At 31.0% G+C, this 20,888-nt stretch overlaps 2 protein-coding genes and 1 non-coding gene across 3 annotated transcripts; 1 reads left to right on the top strand and 2 right to left on the bottom strand.

The window, feature by feature from the left end:
- Positions 1-10,431: 10,431 nt before the first annotated feature.
- LOC125849608 (U1 spliceosomal RNA) lies at positions 10,432-10,599 on the bottom strand. The gene has a single exon (XR_007444684.1). It is a non-coding gene; the product is annotated as a U1 spliceosomal RNA (small nuclear RNA).
- Positions 10,600-10,738: 139 nt separating this feature from the next.
- On the bottom strand, positions 10,739-14,971 carry LOC125847790 (beta-glucuronosyltransferase GlcAT14B). The gene is made up of 4 exons (XM_049527482.1): positions 14,029-14,971; positions 13,835-13,910; positions 13,612-13,727; positions 10,739-11,694 (listed from the first exon to the last, which is right to left on the bottom strand). The coding sequence occupies exons 1-4, from the start codon at positions 14,612-14,614 to the stop codon at positions 11,180-11,182; spliced, it is 1,293 nt and encodes a 430-aa protein (XP_049383439.1). The 5' UTR covers positions 14,615-14,971; the 3' UTR covers positions 10,739-11,179.
- A 3,741-nt stretch (positions 14,972-18,712) lies between these two features.
- LOC125848502 (pentatricopeptide repeat-containing protein At5g39980, chloroplastic) lies at positions 18,713-20,846 on the top strand. The gene has a single exon (XM_049528379.1). The coding sequence runs from the start codon at positions 18,745-18,747 to the stop codon at positions 20,746-20,748; it is 2,004 nt and encodes a 667-aa protein (XP_049384336.1). The 5' UTR covers positions 18,713-18,744; the 3' UTR covers positions 20,749-20,846.
- The last annotated feature ends 42 nt before the right edge of the window (positions 20,847-20,888 follow it).

Raw genomic sequence — 20,888 nt, 5'->3', positions numbered from 1 at the left:
TAGTCCAAATGTTCAGCTATGAAACAAAGTAGAATTGCTAGTCAGTTTCTAGAGACTCGTGTAGAAATAGTTATATGAGCCAAAACGCACTAGACTGGAAACTTCCTTAGCTAAGCTTTTCTACCTTTTTTTCAATTGTAAATTCAAGTGGGCGTCGGTAAGGGCCGACTATATGCCAAAGCAAGTAAAGCATATGAGTTAGGTCTCCAAAACTTATCTCCAACAAAAGATTACGTGTTACTATTTTATTTTTTTTAATTGAAAAATTATTTTTTTATGATAAAAAGTATATTTTATTTAAAATTTGTCAACTTATTACTTTTAGAACTCCGTTGTATATTTCGATTGCTAATATATAAACAAGGTAATTTATTATTAATATTTTATAAATCGTATACAGATAGTTAGGGGTAAGCATATTCAAATTTCAAGATTTATACAATCATAGACCAAATTTTTCAATTTTTGATTGGGAAACTTACATAAATATACTATATTAAGAAAATATTTACCATTTATAGCAACAAAATTTTTTGTACACTTGATCAATTTAAATTTATTTATAATACAATTTTAATACATATTACAGTGAATAATTTATAAAAAACATATAATACAAATTTATTGAGAATAATACATTTATTACACATTTTAATACACTTATAATACAATTTGTCAATTTCTTACCAAATAAGCATAATATATTTTACGGAAAAGGGTCAAAATTGCCCCCGAACTATATGAAATAGACCATTTATACCCTTCGTTACATTTTGGGATANTACAATTTTAATACATATTACAGTGAATAATTTATAAAAAACATATAATACAAATTTATTGAGAATAATACATTTATTACACATTTTAATACACTTATAATACAATTTGTCAATTTCTTACCAAACAAGCATAATATATTTTACGAAAAAGGGTCAAAATTGCCCCCGAACTATATGAAATAGACCATTTATACCCTTCGTTACATTTTGGGATAAAAAATGCCCGTGTTGTTATCCTAAGAGACTACAATACCCTCAAGAGTTAACACTCCAAATTTTTGTTGACATGGCAAGCCACGTGGGACTAATCCTTCCACCTAAGCATTACCAACTAGGACTCACTACAAAAGAACTAGACCTTTAGCGGCAACAACAGTCGCCACAAAAGCCCAGAAAATTGTCACTAAAAATTTTTAACATTAAATTATAATTTTGTGTTTTTTTCTTCATTGTTTTTAAAAAACCAAATATGATATCGATTAAGTAGGAGTTTGAAGACACTATATGTTTTATTTTTATGTCATATGTAAATGTATAAAATGTACAATGATGCATTATATATATATATATATATATATATATATATATATATAGTAGGAGATTTGAATCGAGAAGTAATTTTGATTATTTTTCGTAATAATATTGGATGTTTTTAATATGGATATTGCAAGTTATTTATTTTAGAGCATTAGGTCACAATCGAAAATTAATTATCATATTTTTTTGTTGAAAAAATAAGTTTTACTAGCGAATGGTTGTTGGAGCCTTAGTCGCCACTAAAAATCACTCATAACCTTTAGTGGCAATATTTTGGGATTTTGTGACGACTTTGTCGCCACTAAAAGTCAAGTTCTTTTGTAGTGAATCTTAGTTGACAATGCTTAGGTGGAGGGATTAGTCCCATGTGACTTGCCACATCACTAAAAAATTGGAGTGTTAACTCTTAAGGGTATTTGTGGTCTCCTGAGATAACTGCGGGGGTATTTTTGATCCCAAAATGTAATGGAGGGTATAAGTGATCTATTTTTGCATAGTTCAGGGACAATTTTGACCCTTTTCCGTATATTTTATAGCAATTATAATACATATATATTGCATACATAATTCACTTTTAATACATATTACATATTTATCATAGTATTGCTATATATTGCTATAAATGGTAATAAATAAAAAGTATTGCTAAATTCAATAATTATTTATTAAAATGTACCTATTAAAGTAATTTTTCCAATTTTTTGAATTTATACAAATCATACGGAATATACAAATCAGGCGAATAGCAAGATTGGATGAAACTATAGTCACGAATAAGAATTTTCCTAAACAATAGCTATATCATTTAATATAATTTAAATGTTTGTTATTCTGCCAAATTTTCCCTATATAAAGTGATACTATAAATTTTCGTATTATTAATGCATGCAAGTTCATTTAGTATTAGGGGTGTACACATTCGATTTTTCTGTTTGGTTTGAGTTTTTCAATTTTTTATTTTGAAGAAGTGTAACTCAATCCAAATTGAAATAATTTTATTTGGTTTTTTTCGATTTGGTTATTCGATTTTATCAATAATTAGAAATATAATCAAAGTTATATTTGTAATTTGAAAAAATATAATACATATATACAAGGAGGAATAATAATATTGAATCTCTTAAATATACTTTCTAATATAAATCACAAGTAAAAATGTAAAACACAATACTTCAAATTATATCAATTATACATGTCCAAACATAAAATATAAACTAAATCATAATAAAAGAAAATAACTAAAAAAAAAGGATAAAAATGGTTAACTCCAACCAGAGCATTAAAAGAAGAAAAAGACAAGTTGATGAATTTTGCAAAATGTCCAAAATATTTTGTGAAACAATTATAACTTGAACAAAAGTTCTATAACATGTATTAATTATTGTGTAAAACAGGTCGAGCCGAATTATATTCTGCGACAAACAAGATAGTATATAATTTGTAGTATTGTCGAATTGACCAGAAGACATTTAGATAAATTAACGATACACATAGTTTGCAAGACTATTGAGGATTTATTCCTAGAAAATCACCAGTGAACTTCTTCGAACATCCTATATGTATATTTTATATATTTGCTTTTGTTTGGATATATATATAATTGCAAAGTAGTGAAAAGACAGTGTGAAAAGAACCTTCTCTTTTCTTTTCTTTTCTTTTCTTTTTTCATTTCTAGATGACTGATGAGTTAAAAAAAATATATATTCATATGTTGACTTATCAGTCACATATATTTCGCCTCCAAAGTCCAAACTGATAAGATATACATGTATATGTATATTTTGCTTCCCAATATATAAACATGATAATTTATTACTCCCTCCGTCCCATTTTATGTGGCAACATTTCCTTTTTTGTCAGTCCCAAAAAGAATGTCACTTTCCTTATATGGTAAGTATTTAAAGGTGCAATTCCTCTTTTACCCTTGTTGGTCCCACTTAATCTTAAAATAATACTCCAATACATTTATGAGGAGAGAGAAAAGTGCGTGTACTTTTTAAAGGGCAATTTAGTAAACATTTCAAAGTCTTCATTTATTNTAAGATATACATGTATATGTATATTTTGCTTCCCAATATATAAACATGATAATTTATTATAAATTTTTCATAAATCGTATACAAATAGCTACGGTATACATATACAAAATTCTGGATTTATACAATCAGGAACCGAATTATACAGATTATGGATTTATACAAATCAAACGAATTATACAAATAAGGTAAATAGCAAAAAACACTATAATCGCAAATTACAATTTTCTTAAAATATAGTTATAGTACCTAATACAAGCTAAATGTTTACTATTCAGCGTAATTTTCCCTGAAATTTATGACATGTGTTGTTCCTTTCGGATGATAATGTTTGCCAAGTGTTTAAAAGGGAGAAGCACTGGGCTTAGGATTGGACCTTGGGTGGAGAGCAGGCCTGAGTTTAAAAGGGAGAAGCACTGGGCTTAGGATTGGGCCTTGGGTGGAGAGCAGGCCTGTGATTAAAAGGGAAAACATTGGGCTTAGGATTGGGCCTTTGGGTGGAGAGCAAGAAGAGCAGGCCTAATTTGTCTTCTCTAATGGGCCTTCGGGTAAGCCATCGATCTCTCAACTGCAATCCCAAGCTGGGCATGGAACAGGGAGTAAGTACGAATTTACTCGGGGGCATTTAATTTATTTTATTTTTTTCATCCTGCGTTCGGTATCAACGAAGCCTGATAAATTCGTATTGCACCGGAAAGTCCCATATTGATGGGTATACCCCTCCCTAACAAAGGTGACTTCATACCACTCGAACCCGAGATCTCAGATTCCCCGTTTTCCTTTCTTTCATGCGCAAAATTAATTTGCATGAACATTACAATAAATACAAGATTAATATTACCCCTTCTAGTCCATATTAAGTAAATCAAAAACTACTTTCCACTAATATCTTTTTAATTGAACCCAAATTAATTCTCCAAGTAAATGTAAAGTAATTAAGAACTCCATTAAATAAAGGGTAAATATGAAAGAAAGTTCTAATAATTCTTGAATTTTGAATTATGAAAAAAATATCTACAATTTACTTAATATGGAATACAAAGAATATTAAGTAACGTGAATGAGGATTATGCAGGGTTAGGTTGCAGAGGTGTTAAGTATCATTTTTTTAAGTAGAAATAAATTACTAATGTTAAGTATTAAACAACATTAAGTGGGATTAAGTAGCGGTAAATACCAATAAATAAGAACTAGCTGCATTATGTAGGAATAAGTAGTTTTAAGTACTAGGGTGGTCCTTAAATTTGGTCGTAGTCTTTAATTTATTTATTTATTTAGCATTTTAAGTAATAAGAAAATGACTAAAAATGCCTCGCTCTAACATTAAAAAGAAAAAAAAGGAGCAAAATTGGCAAGATACAAGTTATGTCTTACCAAACAAAAGAAATTCACAAGACAAAATTTGTGAACGCCCAAATTATGCCTGATTTTCAGAACATTATACTTGAAGAAACTTATAACTCAGATATTATTGAACATAAGTTTAGTTTTAAAACCCACAAAATTATTCCTACAAAAAAATTTATTAGACAAAATAGAAATTTTCACTTATATCTTGTGAATTAGATATTACACAATTTATACCGGCAAAAATTCTCTAAAGCGAAATTAGAATATTAGATCATTAGTGAAATGTAATTTCGCCCAACAACATTGCCTACTTTTTTCGGCTTCTTTTTCTTTTAAAGATTGGCCGTGCTTTTAAATTATTATTTTCTATGAATACGCTGTCTCAAACTAATTGTAATATAATATATTTTTGACAGTCAAATTATATTGACTTTGACCATCATTTTAGAATATAGTTTATTATCATATTGACATAAAAAAATATATAACTTGTATTAGTATATTTTATGTAGTGTTTAAATATATTAATTTTAATTTTTAAATATTGTGTTGATCATAGTTAATTTAGTTTCAAAATTTAGCTAATTGACTTTTGGAAAATAAAATATTACGACCAATGTAGTACGCCTGATGCTATATATTAGATACTTCATTTGTCCAATAATAGTTATTCGCTATTGACTTAACACAAGCATTTAAAAACCATAACTGATAAAGGTAATTTTACCAAATCACCCTTGTTAAAAATAAGTCTTCTAATCACCCTTGTTAAAAATAAGTCTTCTAATCACCCTTGTTAAAAATAAGTCATCTAAATATTAAAATATGAACAAGTATTCATTGATTTTATAAACTGAACAAACATTGATGGACATCCCAAAATAATATACTACTAGTAGATGAGTAAAGATAGAGAGGGAGTGCTAAATACGATACTACATTTTATACCCTAAAAAATGGCTTACTCAATTTTCAATATACTTCTTTTTGGAAAAAATTATTTTGCGTTTGTCAATAGTTTCTATTCTAACTACTATGTATATGTTGGACTCCCCCCCAGTATAAGTCATAATTGAATGTACATAATAAGAAAAGACATGAAGAAATTAAGATGAGATTAAAGGAGGAATGATGATGAAGTCAAAGTCTTTTGGTCTTAAGTAAGAAAATAATGTGAAATTGGTAGGAAATATTCAAATGTGTCCACATGACACATGCATAGACTAAAGACCATTTGACTCTCATCTCACATGTATCAATCACTACTCATTCAACCTTGTTTTGCACCGGAAAGTCCCATATTGATGGGTATACCCCTCCCTAACAAAGGTGACTTCATACCACTCAAACCCGAGATCTCAGATTTCCCGTTTTCCTTTCTTTCATGAGCAAAATTAATTTGCATGAACATTACAATAAATACAAGATTAATATTACCCCTTCTAGTCCATATTAAGTGAATCAAAGACTACTTTCCACTAATATCTATTTAACTGAACCCAAATTAATTCTCCAAGAAAATGTAAAGTACTTAAGAACTCCATTAAATAGAGGGTAAATATGAAAGAAAGTTCTAATAATTCTTGAATTTTGAATTATGAAAAAATATATCTACAATTTACTTAATATGGACTACAAAGAACATTAAGCAACGTTAATGAGGATTATGTAGGGTTAGGTTGCAGAGGTGATAAGTATCATTTTTTAAGTAGAAATAAATTACTAATGTTAAGTAGTAAACTGTTTAAGTGGAATTTAGTAGCGGTAAATACCAATAAACAAGAACTAGCTGCATTATGTGTAGGAATAAGTAGTTTTAAATACTAGGGTGGTCCTTAATTTTGGTCGTAGACTTTAATTTTTTATTTTTTTTTAGCATTTTAAGTAATAAGAAAATGACTAAAAATGCCTCGCTCAAACATTAAAAAGAAAAAGAAAAATGAGCAAAATTGGCAAGATACAAGTTATGTCTTACCAAACAAAAGAAATTCACAAGACAAAATTTGTGAACACCCAAATTATGCCTGATTTTCAGAACATTATACTTAAAGAAACTTATAACTCAGATATTATTGAACATAAGTTCAGTTTTAAAACCCACAAAATTATTCCTACAAAAAAATTTATTAGACAAAATAGAAATTTTCACTTATATCTTGTGAATTAGATATTACACAATTTATACCGGCAAAAATTTTCTAAAGCGAAATTAGAATATTTGATCATTAGTGAAATGTAATTTCGCCCAACAACATTGCCTACTTTTTTCGGCTTCTTTTTCTTTTAAAGATTGGCCGTGCTTTTAAATTATTATTTTCTATGAATACGCTGTCTCAAACTAATTGTAATATAATATATTTTTGACAGTCAAATTATATTGACTTTGACCATCATTTTAGAATATAGTTTATTATCATATTGACATAAAAAAATATATAACTTGTATTAGTATATTTTATGTAGTGTTTAAATATATTAATTTTAATTTTTAAATATTGTGTTGATCATAGTTAATTTAGTTTCAAAATTTAGCTAATTGACTTTTGGAAAATAAAATATTACGACCAATGTAGTACGCCTGATGCTATATATTAGATACTTCATTTGTCCAATAATAGTTATTCGCTATTGACTTAACACAAGCATTTAAAAACCATAACTGATAAAGGTAATTTTACCAAATCACCCTTGTTAAAAATAAGTCTTCTAATCACCCTTGTTAAAAATAAGTCTTCTAATCACCCTTGTTAAAAATAAGTCATCTAAATATTAAAATATGAACAAGTATTCATTGATTTTATAAACTGAACAAACATTGATGGACATCCCAAAATAATATACTACTAGTAGATAAGTAAAGATAGAGAGGGAGTGCTAAATACGATACTACATTTTATACCCTAAAAAATGGCTTACTCAATTTTCAATATACTTCTTTTTGGAAAAAATTATGTTGCGTTTGTCAATAGTTTCTATTCTAACTACTATGTATATGTTGGACTTCCCCCCAGTATAAGTCATAATTGAATGTACATAATAAGAAAAGACATGAAGAAATTAAGATGAGATTAAAGGAGGAATGATGATGAAGTCAAAGTCTTTTGGTCTTAAGTAAGAAAATAATGTGAAATTGGTAGGAAATATTCAAATGTGTCCACATGACACATGCATAGACTAAAGACCATTTGCCTCTCATCTCACATGTATCAATCACTACTCATTCAACCTTGTGGCATTGACTTGGTTATTGCTTTTCTCACACAAGCTAATTTATTCATTCAAATAGGAGAGATGAAAGGCTTTGCTATAAATAACCTTGGAAATGAAAGGCTTTGCTATCATAATTCATTATTCATTCAACTAGGAGAGATTGAGGGGATCTTGTCGCAGAAGAGATGGCACTTAGCATTCCTTTTAATTGGTAAAATGCCTAAATGGAACCAATTAAGTGCCTCTGTCTTTCGACACGATGCCCACAATTTCTATTGCTTCATACATCAATCATCTACTCAATATACGAGACGAACATCATCATTTAGGTCAGGATTCATTCAGTTCTTTCTAGCTCCTTCATTATCTGTAGTTCTATAACTCTTCATTATGTAAGTGTATTTGTAGTTCTCGTTTTATATTGACATGAATTTGTATTCTAACTTAAATTCTTTCTAACTAAAAAGAACTTTCTGTTTCACTTTATTGTCTTTAGTTATTATTTGATTAGTCAAAGTATATTCTCTTTAATTATATATATAACTTGTATTAGTATATTTTATGTAGTGTTTAAATATATTAATTTAAATTTTTAAATACTGTGTTGATCATATTTAATTTAGTTTCAAAATTTAGCTAATTGACTTTTGGAAAATAAAATATTACAGCCAATGTAGTACGGCTGATGCTATATATTAGATACTTCATTTGTCCAATAATAGTTATTCACTCTTGACTTAACACGAGCATTAAAAAACCGTAACTGATAAAGGTAATTTTACCAAATCACCCTTGTTAAAAATAAGTCATCTAATCACCCTTGTTAAAAATAAGTCATCTAATCATCCTTGTTAAAAATAAGTCATCTAAATATTAAAAAATGAACAAGTATTCCTTAATTTTATAAACTGGACAAATATTGATGGACATCCCAAAATAATATACTACTAGTAGATAAGTAAAGATAGAGAGGGAGTGCTAAATAAGATACTACATTGGATTTTATACCCAAAAAAATGGCTTACTCAATTTTCAATATACTTCTTTTTGGAAAAAATAATGTTGCGTTTGTCAATAGTTTCTATTCTAACTACTATATATATGTTGGACTTCCCCCCAGTATAAGTCATGATTCAATGTACATAATAAGAAAAGACGTGAAGAAATTAAAATGAGATTAAAGGAGGAATGATGATGAAGTCAAAGTCTTTTGGTCTTAAAATTGGTAGAACTATTCAAATGCGTCCACATGTATAGACTAAAGACTATTTGACTCTCATCTCTACTCATTCAACCTTGTGGCATTGACTTGGTTATTGCTTTTCTCACACAAGCTAAGTTATTTGTATAATGTACTTAATTTGGTTCTATAAATAACCTTGGAAATGAAAGGCTTTGCTATCATAATTCATTATTCATTCAAATAGGAGATATTGAGGGGATCTTGTCGCAGAAGAGATGGCACTTAGCATTCCTTTTAATTGGTAAAATGCCTAAATGGAACCAATTAAGTGCCTCTGTCTTTCGACACGATGCCCACAATTTCTATTGCATCATACATCAATCATCTACGAGAAGAACACGACACAGATTCATTCAGTTCTTTCTAGCTCCTTCATTATCTGTAGTTCTGTAAATCTTCATTATGTAAGTGTATTTGTAGTTCTCGTTTTATATTGACATGAATTTGTATTCTAACTTAAATTCTTTCTTTAATAACTAAAAAGAACTTTCTGTTTCACTTTATTGTCTTTAGTTATTATTTGATTAGTCAAAGTATGTTCTCTTTAATTATATATAGTCTTTTAAAATATTTTTGCTTATGGCATGCATGAGATGTGATCTTTTCAAATTTAAGATGATTATTGACAGCAATTTCTGTATTGATCAATACTAATCTATTTTAGTGCAACGGCAGAGAGAAAAATAAAGGGTACGGATTGGTACATAGAGTTGGTATGACTAATGAATTCATTTAAGAATTACTTGTAGCTAGATTATTAGTTTAAGTCCTTAGTTTCTTTATGGCTGTTCGTTAATCTGCCAATCAGACGTTGATTGTGCACATTATATTTTATAAAAATAGGAGAGATCTGGTCCACATGCTTGTTTGTTAATATAGACAACTCACCTAAATAGTTAGCTCAATATACCAAATCCTAATATATCTATATAAAGATCTTGTTGGTCCACCCAACATTTTAATAAACAATTTGGTGACTATATATGTGCTGGACTTTTTTGTTAGCTCCCACACTCTGTCAACTTCTTTCATCGACCATCCAGTTGGTTTACGTTTATTAATCAAGTATGGTTGCCTTAAAAGTTAATAAAACTATATCTACTCTACACTTGTGGAAAGTTTCCAACTACAATACATAAATAAACATTTATGGATTCTATGGGGATAACCACATTAACTTTTTATTCTTCTACACAAGATGAAAGGTAAAGAGAGAAAAAGGAGACGGTGAGAAATTAACACACACATCGATACCACTAGCCATATTGCCTTTACTGGGTTTCTTGCCAATATTTGTGACAGCCCCCATTCCCACAAATTATGATGTAAGCTAGACCATTTGGGACCTTAGGTGGACACTCACTCACCCAAATTGCAAAAAGGTAACCAGACTGGGCCATGGGTCTTCTTGATCGCCCATTGGCTCCATCGAAGTAAGTAAGTTCTCCACAATGACACAACTTGTTGGTCCTAATGAAGAAGCTACGACATTTTTGGCATGCAGGCAATGATAGAATCTCTACACGACACAACAACCGGAATAGTATAAAATGACAATAATAAAGATGACTCTGCAGCTCAAGTATAAAATAGATGATAATTTTTTACCGGATTAAATCATGTGCAAACCTCATAAAAGGGACTCCAATTAATCTTGTTCTACAACCTATAACAAAAAGAAAATATCACACTACACAGTAGTTTCACATGTGAAGCGGAAACGAAACCTGATACATTTCTCTCCTCCGAGGGTCTCATGGTGTCAAAATGCTCCATCCTAATAAGTGACAAGTTCAGAATGAGGGCATCGCACCCTTTGTTAATGCAGGGCAACCTGATTCATAGAGTGAGGAAACAAAGAACAGATACACATGCCCTTGTGCAACTGGAGCATACTCTATAATTTTTTTCTTTTCTGCAGAAAACAACATTAATGCAGGTTGGATACATTCAGATGTTCCTTGCTTTCCTCTGAAGACTATAAATTTAAGAAAAACAACTTTCTAAGGCATGTTTTTTTGCTATATGCACTGTTTGGGTCGGAAGTTATCATTTGACAAAAGAGATCCTATCAACTTCTCCAACCTCTTTGCCCCTGAAGTGGGTTTGAGGGCGGTGATATTACCTGCGACAGAGCAAGGATCTGTCCCATTCTTCCGACTTCCAATGCACCACCCACCAGGAACAAGCCTGTCTTTACCTCGAAATAGGAGGTCAGAGTCAATTTTGTCAAGCACGGGATCCTCCCTATGGAACTTTCTAGCAAAAGGAGCATTACTGTCGACCATCTTTTGCATGTCTTCAACTGTAAGGTAATGAGGGTGCTGCTTTGGAGGGTTATCCCATGATATGTAGTGAAGATCACTGTTTACTGTGGTATTGCGGAACTCCTGAGCGTTACAGATGACAGTATGGAAATAGCCTTCTGGAGAGGAGATGAAATTTGCGTAGTACATAAGAACAGTCCTGGGCAAGTTGTCCCATCCCCATATGCAGAAGTCAATGAAAGAGCGAGAAAGGACCATCCAAGCAGACCCTGTAAAGAGAGCAACAAGAACAATGTTTTATATCTAGTATGTGGAATTTCAATCAGCAACAGTTATACTACTATTAATAAAAGTTGATACACAAATTTGTTTAAGCTTTCTTTTTTACAAAACTATTTAAACTAGATGGAGAATAATAAAGCAATATTTCCCCATGTTAAAATGTTGCCCTTGAATACTGCTTTTTCAGGAAGTCAAAAAAAGGATATATTTCCTTGACCTTCCCTAAAATAGCTTTCAGAAAGTCATGATAAACTGAAAGCGAGCTGCTTCTATTTTATACTGGCAATAAAGAACGAGATGTAAAAGTCTCATGATCTTTAAACTATGAGAAATAAATTATATTCACCGACTGCAACAGGAAAGAAAATGGACAATGTATCCATACCCTTTAAGTGAATTCATTAGCCATACCCACCCTATGTACCGATCCATACCCTTTATTTTCCTCTCTGTCGGCATCATTAAAATGGATTAGAATTCAATACAGAAATAGCTGTCAATAATGAGTTTAAAATCATGAAAATATGATCCTAGACAGTCTCTCTCGGCAAAAACATTTGTCCTAGGGAATACAATTTCTTGATTGAAGAAGTCCGTCAAGCTGTACGAACAGAACATGATTCCTATTAGCAAACAGAACAATGTAGGCAGAATGACATCAACTTCACCTCCATTTCATCTACATGAATGTAATTGTTGATAATGGTCTCCATTAAATGTGTCAGAAAAAAAAAAAAATACTCAACTTCGGGGATATCTGAAGTTCCGGCAAGCTAAACGTTCAACAATGTAGTCAAGGAATCCTAAATCCATGATTTTTGGGAACTCTTAAAATCTTCAGACAAGTGAATGCTTTCTACAAGGTAGTTAACAAACTCTGAATCAACACTGATTGGGGAACCTTTACCATCCACCCCAATGACAAGTGCAATTGCTACAAAAATCAAACACCACTTCCTTCATGAAACCTGTATCATAATTCATGAGTATTTGGAACAGGATACCGCAATCCTCCAATGGGTCTGTTATGGATTCCTTTTATCAGTGTCAACTATCACACAGCTCAAATACTTCAACGACTGCTCAGTACAATGGACCATCTAAGTTAATACACCAGGTGAATTGCTCTGATAGCCAGTGTTTCCATATACTAAAATCCCAATTATTACCCTGTGTTGATATGTTGTCAATTGGCATAGGAACATGCATAATCTTATAAAGTATTTTCACTATGCAAAGATTTCTTCCTCCTACATCTAATTTCCCTATCTTGAGCTTTATTTGTTAAATAAATGAGAAATCCTCTTTAAACTGTACAAAAATGTAGTCTGTACTTATGATGTATGACCTCTTCCAATTCTATTAACCAAATTATGTTGTACTAAAGCACAGTGCAAGCTACTTTTCAAGCTCCAGTAAAGCACACACAATCTGTTTGGAAAAGAAAGAAGTCAAAGTCGAAATTCCCTTACAAAGAAAGTGTCAACTCATCATGAACTATTAAATCTTAAGCATCTTATACAGAATTTTCTGTCCCTGGTCTTCGCCAATAAGTGATATAACAACCATTCCTGCAAGTTTTAATTCAGGTTACAAGGTGGATGGCACCAAAGTCAAGCCGCCATCTGGTATATGATAGGCAATCGAGATACATGAGGGCAGGGAAAGTAGTTTATGTTCTCCTGCATTTATTCTTCACATTATTGAACTTTTTATGTGACCAACCAAACATTTTGGATCAATTCAGATTTGTGATAGGGTAAAGAATTGAAAGCAAGACAGCACACTTTAGCAGGGATGGACTGAATAATGATTAACATACCATCATATATAAAGCATATAACATGTGCTAAAAGGAAAAGTTCAAATCCTTGAGCCCAAGCATAAATGATGCCAAACCTCACCAGTAAAAAGCTTAAAAGCTGTTGGCACACTTCTTCTCTGTGTAATCCAGAAAACATCTGCCTTTTTAGTCGCATACAATCCCGGATCAACGATAATTGGCTTTGCCCTTTGGAACCTTCAAAATCAGGAGTCAAGTTTAACTCACATAATTAAACCCTTAATTCTGAACCAAAATTAGAATTACGAAAGCATTTCTTTTGTGGTGCAGATAGAATAACTTACTCTTTCCATCCAATTTTGCTTGTATGATCAATGAAGTTAAGATCCCGGGGCAAATACGAAAATGTATGAAGCAGATCTAATCAAACAAGAAAAAAAACAAATCAACATCCTCAATAAACCCCATTTAATCAAAGGTGCAGTAGCTGTACCAGGTGAAATCAGAATTAAACAAATCTACAAGAAAATGGCTTTACCATCTTGAGTAACAAGTGGGTAATCAGAGGCGCTGAGATTAATGAACCAATCCCATTCCCCAGCTTCCTTGAGCAAAATAGCAGCGGCGTGAAGGGTATTAGCAACCATAGTAGGACCCCGGTAGGTCACCAGATTAGCTTTAGTAATCATCCGAACATTCTTGAATTGGATAAAAATTGGGTGATTGGTAACAAAGTTATGCAGATCGAGACGTTCCTCAGGTGAAGATTCAGCATCGAGATGCACTACGTACTGATTGTTTGGGTGATAAAGAGCTTGAAGGGTTCGCTTCAGCATGTTGCCATCGCCGGCAGAACCTGAAACCAGGTAGGCAAAGCGAGGGGGTGGAGGAACAGTGGAGATAGGTAAAGGTTTAAGCTTTGATTCAACAAATACATTAGCTGCGGAATAGGATGAATAGTAACGGTAAAGGGGCAAAAGAGGAGTTCCATCTGGTGAGGTTAGGGTTGTTAGAAACAAGAGAAAAAGGGAAACAATGGAACCTATAGCAAGTGGAAAGATCCACTTCCTCTCGATTGTTGTTGGGTGTCTAAGGTGCAGATAATAGGTTTTCAACTTCTTCATTTCAATCTTTTCATCAACAAACAAACAAACAGAAGAATAAAAAGATTGAAATGGGGTTTTTCAAGCTGATCTCTAAACAACAAATGCGGTGTAGCGGCGGAGAAATTGTGAAGATGTCATTGTTCTAAATCAAACACAATTACAATAATTGCGTAATTAGAACAAGAAAATTCCAAGATTAACTGTATACAACTACAGAAAATTAATAATATTTGTGTGTATGCTATATATTTATGGTTGTTAACAGTGGTGGAGTGTAGTTAGGTGGAAAAATGAAAAATGGAAGTCGTACTTAACTGCTGCAAAAGTAATGGAGGCCGGCAAACGCAGGGGAGTTATGTTCCTTATCACTTCATAGTTTTTTTTCTTTTTTCCTTCTTCGATTTGAGTACAGCAGCACTAATACTAAGATTTACATCTTCATTGGTTATTTAATTAATAGTTATATATTTTTAATTTTAAAAAATAGAATATTATTCTATATAATAATATTTTAAGAAATTATAAATAAAGAGGTTATTTTATTGTATTACCTTTTAAATATAATAGTAAATATAATGTCTTGAAAAATATAATAGTGAAATAATTATAATTAATAATAAAGATAAATTAGAAATTAAATATAACTATCTATTGATTTCATAAAATGAATAAATATTATTGAACATTGTAAAATAGTATATTGGACAACTATTGTGAAAGGAAGGAAATACTATTTAGTAACTATCGGCTTTAATTAAGTGACTATATAAAAAGTCAATGTCGAAATTTATAGAACTTTATTTTTATATATAAGGAGGATAAGCGATAAAAATAAATTAGGACTTTTTATTAAAAGCAATATAGAGATAAATTTTAGATCTAAATTTATCGGTCAAAGTATGAAATCTCTTTTTTGTATTATCAGTAACATGTAAAATTTGAGTCAAACTATTAAATTTGTTAGTATTAACTTACCTATTAAATTTGTACCCTTCAAAAATTAACTATAGATAAATGCTTATAAGGGTGAAGTTGAATATGTGCAAAAAGCTAAACTAAAATGGATATTGAAATTCGTTATAAGTTAGAAATTTCAATTTTAAATCTATTGTTTAGATATTATCAATAAAACTTTTCAAATTTGATTCAATTACTGATTATGAACTCATAACATAAAGGTTAAATTTGCCCTGCCTAAAAATAACTAATACATAAATATTATTCCATAAGGAAATGCATATAATTAATTAATTTTACTCTATCATATTAGATTTGTTTTGCGTGTTTGAAGTGCCTACGGACCCGTGACAAGGGAATCATTTCATGACTTGTGACGTGTTAGCTTCCTTGAGTAATCTGGAAGTCTTTTTTTTTTCTTTAAAAATAAATAACTATATATATATATATATATATATATTAAATATTCTATATTTGTATTACAATCCGACTAGATTTAGATAATTAGATTTGTGTACTATTGGGCTTATTCCGATGGCAATCCTCTTAACATGACATTCCCATTCTAAAAGAAAATCTGAAATCTCTAACTAAAAATAGATAAATTTCAATCATTTATCATAACATATTATTATTATTATTATTATTTATGGGGAAGGTTTCAACCTATTTTTGTTTTTAGTTTTAAAAAATATTTGGCCCCAATGCCGGCCCATGCTGCGGAATTGGTATAGTTGGATTTTGTAGTTATTTGATGTAACAACTTACGTCTTACAACAATTGGATAAGGAAAAATTGCTATTTCGTTTCAACAATTTTTTTTGAAAAATATGGTTCTAAATTAAAATTACGTAGAATAAATAAAAATATCTTAAAGTTGAAATTAAAGAACTTATAATTATATATATATATATATATATATATATATATATATAAAGAAAAAGTAAGACAAAGAAATTGAATGAAAGAAGTATAATTAATCAGTATATCGTAACATAATTGGTTATAAGTTATAACTAAATATATATCTCAATAGAGACACTTCATCAAGTTACAAGTATGTGATTAGATCAACTCAAATAATCAGGGGCTCGAGAGGAAAAACAAAGGAGATTTTTCGAGGGTTAAAACAATAAGGAAACTACTTATTTGAAGTACATTTGACGATAGAAATTGTGGTATAGCGTAATTGAAGAATCAAAGGAACTTTATTTGACCAAGAGTTTTTCAAATATTGTATTACTTTAATCTAGTTTATAAATATGTAAAAAAATAAATAGAATAATTTTTTATATGTGATCTTAATATTCTGAATCAAATAACATAGATTAAAATGAAATTAATATTTTTTTATTTTTGAATTAAACATAAATGTATCCACTATTAATGTTTTTGAAATAATCACACTCCAATGTGTAGCTTAGTGTGATCAATAAAGTGGGAGGAGGAAGAAGAATCATGAGATTTCAATAAAAAAAAATTGTTAATTTCTTCTTATCTATTTAAGTCGACATTACAAGTATAAAAAAGATTTTAAATAAAATCTTTAATATTTCCTTAAAGAAAACCTCCCTCACTCGTTTAAAATGCAGTGGCACAAATAGCTTGTAAATTATGATGATTTTACTTTCTAATTTAACTTTGTTTCTGAATTAATTATTTTCTTTTTATCATGTTAGATTGGTCCATCGTCCATACATTAGAAAACCAAGTCTTTTTTGTCCCATCTTTTTTAACTAATAAACTATTGAGGCAAATATCACATATTTGAAACTCGATAAATAATAAGTTGACTCATATATTCTTTTCCACTTAGATATCATATTCTCGATAAATAATAAGTTAACTCATACATTCTTTTCCACTTAAGTATCATATTTTTATATATAAAAGAATCAAATATAATGATATGCGTTTAACTCACACATCATATAATGTTCTCACCATTAGATCAAAGTCATGTGAGCTTATTTGTATCACATTATCGCATGAATTTTATCAAAGAAATCATAAATACCTTTTAATATATTCTAGGTTTAAACCATCAAATTCGTAACCATGCTCATCTCCAAAAGACTTGTAAGCAGATTTTATTTTTTTCCCAAGAGCATATGTTATATAATTCCTCTTTTTTATTTGTATTTGATACCCGTTTCGAAACAAATTAAATTTAATGGGAGTCCAAAAACTTCATTTTAAGATAAAAGGCGCTATATCAAAAGTAATACTCCTTCAGTTTCAAATTAATTAATTATTGAGGTGTTTCACACCCTTTAAGAAAAGAAGATTAAGACATAAATTAGGCATAACTTTCCATTTTTACCCTTATTAATTAGCGTCAAATTTATAATTAAAATAACTAAACATTACTATTAAATAACTAATTCCAATACTGACTAATGGCGGGTAAAATTGGAAGAACATTTTAAAAATAGTCTTGAAAATTAAACAATCAAGTTAATTTGAAAAATAAAAAATATATTAATTTGAAATAGAGGGAGTACTAATTTCAATTCGAATTCGAAATCTCNTTATCAAAGAAATCATAAATACCTTTTAATATATTCTAGGTTTAAACCATCAAATTCGTAACCATGCTCATCTCCAAAAGACTTGTAAGCAGATTTTATTTTTTCCCCAAGAGCATATGTTATATAATTCCTCTTTTTTATTTGTATTTGATACCCGTTTCGAAACAAATTAAATTTAATGGGAGTCCAAAAACTTCATTTTAAGATAAAAGGCGCTATATCAAAAGTAATACTCCCTCAGTTTCAAATTAATTAATTGTTGAGGTGTTTCACACCCTTTAAGAAAAGAGGATTAAGACATAAATTAGGCATAACTTTCTATTTTTACCCTTATTAATTAGTGTCAAATTTATAATTAAAATAACTAAACATTACTAATTAAGTAACTAATTCCAATACTGACTAATGAAGGGTAAAATTGAAAGAACATTTTAAAAGTAGTCTTAAAAATTAAACAATCAAGTTAATTTAAAAAATAAAAAATATCTAAATAATTCAATTAATTTGAAATGGAGGGAGTACTAACTTCAATTCGAATTCGAAATCTCTGATGGAAGAAGGGATAAGTTGTGCCATAGTTGATATTTAAGGCCGGATATAACGTATGAATATTCAGGTTAATGGTTGGAGTTGGACCCATGTTCCCCTTTGAACGCTGCTATGTCCTCTCTTTTGTTCTCCCCTTCTTCTTCTTCTAATTACTGCTTTCCATTTTCTCAACCATATCGAATCACTATCCTCTTTCATTACACCAGACGTAAACCACTTCGAACCGATTTCCTTCTCCTTTCTCTCTCCGCTACTTCATCCACAAAAGATGTCTGGAGAAAGACGACGCCGCCGTTTTCGCCTTCCCAACACCGGCCTTACCGCCGGAATCCACAGTCAAACTCGTTCTTGGACCACAGCGTCGACATGGATGATTTGTTGTCTTCAATCGGACAGACCACTAATGAGCACGAACTGTTTGCATTAATGTCGCCTTACAAAGGTAGAAATCTTTCGATGCGGTTCATGGTCACGCTACTCTCACGTGAGTCTGATTGGCAGCGCTCGCTTGCTTTGCTTGATTGGATTAATGAAGTAGCTCTTTACACTCCCTCTGTATTTGCGTACAATGTGGCATTGCGTAATGTACTACGGGAGAAGCAGTGGCAGCTTGCATATGGGCTGTTTGATGAAATGCGTCAAAGAGCTTTGTCACCTGATAGGTATACTTACTCCACTCTCATTACCTATTTTGGAAAAGAGGGTTTGTTTGATGATGCTTTATCTTGGCTTCAGAAAATGGAACAGGATCATGTGTCTGGTGATCTTGTTCTGTACTGTAATTTGATAGAATTGTCAAGAAAGCTGTGTGATTATACTAAGGCGATTTCTATTTTTTCTAGACTGAAAACATCAGGGATTACTCCTGATCTTGTTGCTTACAATACTATGATTAATGTTTTTGGAAAAGCAAAGCTTTTTCGCGAAGCTCAATTGTTGGTCAAAGAGATGAGGTCAGTAGGTGTTTTTCCGGATACAGTGAGTTACTCAACTCTCTTGACTATGTATGTCGAGAACCAAAAGTTTTTGGAGGCTCTATCTGTTTTCTCCGAGATGAATGAGGTGAAGTGCCCTCTTGATCTCACAACTTGTAATATAATGATTGATGTTTATGGACAGCTTGATATGGCCAAGGAAGCAGATAGATTGTTTTGGAGTATGAGGAAAATGGGAATTGAACCAAATGTTGTCAGCTACAATACTCTTCTGAGGGTTTATGGTGAGGCTGAGCTTTTCGGGGAAGCTATACATTTGTTTAGGTTGATGCAGAGGAAAAATATTGAACAAAATGTTGTCACTTACAACACCATGATTAAGATTTATGGAAAGACACTAGAGCATGAGAAAGCCAACAATCTTATTCAGGAAATGCAGAAAATAGGAATTGAGCCCAATGCTATTACCTACTCGACCATAATATCTATATGGGGTAAAGTGGGAAAACTAGATCGAGCTGCTATGTTATTCCAAAAACTGAGGAGTTCTGGAGTTGAAATTGATCAAGTTCTATACCAGACAATGATTGTAGCATATGAGAGAGCTGGTTTGGTTGCACATGCTAAACGTTTGTTGCATGAGTTGAAGCGCCCTGACAATATTCCTAGAGAAACTGCAATAACAATTCTTGCTGGATCTGGACGAATAGAGGAAGCTACATGGGTGTTCAGACAAGCTTTTGATGCTGGAGAATTGAAGGATATTGCAGTTTTTGAGTGTATGATAGAGTTATATTCCAGAAATAGGAAGTACACCAATCTCATTGAGGTATTCGAGAAGATGAGAGGAGCAGGATATTTTCCTAATTCAGATGTGATTGCTCTAGTCCTTAATGCTTATGGGAAGCTGCAGGAGTTTGAAAAGGCAGACATGGTATATAAAGAGATGCATGAAGAGGGATGTGTTTTCTCTGATGAAGTTCACTTTCAAATGCTTAGTCTTTATGGCGCTAGAAGGAATTACGAGATGGTTGAGACACTCTATAAGATGCTGGACTCTGATCCTAATGTTAACAAGAAAGAGTTGCATCTTGTTGTTGCTGGCATTTATGAAAAAGCAAACAGAGTGAATGATGCATCTCGAATTGTAAATCGGATGACTTATAGAGGAGCTATGTGATCTTAACTCTTGTATGCTTGAAAGTAAGTAATATTTGTTGTTTCAGCTGTACATATTCTAATTTGTTAATTTGTGCCTTATAATAGATTGCGTTTGTTATAATATGAATTAAGAATTTAAGCTACATGACAGTTATTTCT

This window comes from Solanum stenotomum, chromosome 12, assembly GCF_019186545.1.
Source record: "Solanum stenotomum isolate F172 chromosome 12, ASM1918654v1, whole genome shotgun sequence".
Lineage (NCBI taxonomy): Eukaryota > Viridiplantae > Streptophyta > Magnoliopsida > Solanales > Solanaceae > Solanum > Solanum stenotomum.
This window is presented reverse-complemented; position numbering and strand designations above follow the sequence as displayed.

Coding starts and splice junctions, on each gene's coding strand:
- LOC125847790 (XM_049527482.1), bottom strand. CDS start 14,614: ATGAAGAAGTTGAAAACCTATTATCTGCACCTTAGACACCCAACAACA. Junction 13,728..13,834: donor AGCAAAATTGGATGGAAAGA/GTAAGTTATTCT, acceptor CTGATTTTGAAG/GTTCCAAAGGGCAAAGCCAA. Junction 11,695..13,611: donor AGCTTTTAAGCTTTTTACTG/GTGAGGTTTGGC, acceptor CTCTCTTTACAG/GGTCTGCTTGGATGGTCCTT.
- LOC125848502 (XM_049528379.1), top strand. CDS start 18,745: ATGTCCTCTCTTTTGTTCTCCCCTTCTTCTTCTTCTAATTACTGCTTT.